The 1174-nt window shown below is 18.0% G+C and overlaps 1 protein-coding gene across 1 annotated transcript; it reads left to right on the top strand.

Annotated features, from left to right (window-relative positions):
- PRSY57_0007700B (transcription factor with AP2 domain(s)) lies at positions 1-734 on the top strand (the record flags this gene model as incomplete). The annotated part of the gene is made up of 1 exon (XM_020114172.1): positions 1-734. A coding segment is annotated over one exon (734 nt), but the record flags the coding sequence as incomplete, so codon positions are not given.
- Positions 735-1174: the final 440 nt, after the last annotated feature.

The raw sequence follows: 1174 nt of genomic DNA, 5'->3' as shown, positions 1-1174 counted from the left end.
GGGGAGATAATAAATCTATATGCAGTCAGTATAAGAATGAAATAAATAACAAAAGCCCATGTTGCAATGTTTTAATTAATAGAGAAATGAATAATAATACTAATATTAATAATAATAATAATATATGTAACATGGACAATAATAATAATATATGTAACATGAACAATAATAATAATATATGTAACATGAACAATAATAATAATATGTGTAACATGAACAATAATAATAATATGTGTAACATGAACAATAATAATAATATATGTAACATGAACAATAATAATAATATATGTGATATGAATATTAATCATAATTGTTGTCAAAAAAATTCCTCGTTGTGCACATCTCCAGCCTCCTTACTTTCCTTATATTATTTATCAGAACATATTCTACAATTTCAAAAAGGAACCATAAAATATATACTACAAGATTTAAGAGATAACTGTCTTTCCAACTTAGCTTATGAATTACAGAATATAACATTCCAAGAATATTACATGGCAATTCATTATTTGAATAGATATATAGACGAATCGAAATGTTATGATGATATTTTTTTCCTCTTGAAAGTATTAGCAAAAAACATAGAAATTAAAAAAATACCAAGTGCATATAACGAAGAACAACAAAAAGAATTCTTGAATTCACTAACAATTATTAGCAAGCAAATTAAACATAAACGTTCACATGAAATATCATCTAATAACATGAATAATCATAGTGTGGACGATGAATAATAATATCTTTCCTTTATATGTTACTTATATTTAATATATATAAATATATATATATATATATATATGTAAATTTTTTTTTTTTTTTTTTCCATAATTTTTCATAACTACAATATAACATTATTTTTTCATATATACATAAATATATGTATATATATATATATATATATTAAAAGAAAAACTGAAAAAATATATATAACTTATATATAGGAAATGTTAAAAAGAAATTATATATATAGAACATTTATATATATAAATATATATATATATATATATATATATATATATATTTGTAAGTAAAATATAATAATCATTTTTATTTGATATTTTATTTATTTATTTATTTATTTATTTCCTTTTTTCTAAATTGACAAACATATTTACTCATATAAAAAAAAGAAAAAAAATATGTTAACAAATTAAAATATAATATTAATATAATT

Source organism: Plasmodium reichenowi (assembly GCF_001601855.1).
Source record: "Plasmodium reichenowi strain SY57 chromosome Unknown, whole genome shotgun sequence".
In the NCBI taxonomy this organism is placed as follows: domain Eukaryota; phylum Apicomplexa; class Aconoidasida; order Haemosporida; family Plasmodiidae; genus Plasmodium; species Plasmodium reichenowi.
Note: the sequence above shows the minus strand (reverse complement) of the source record. Positions and strands in the feature narration are given on the sequence as shown.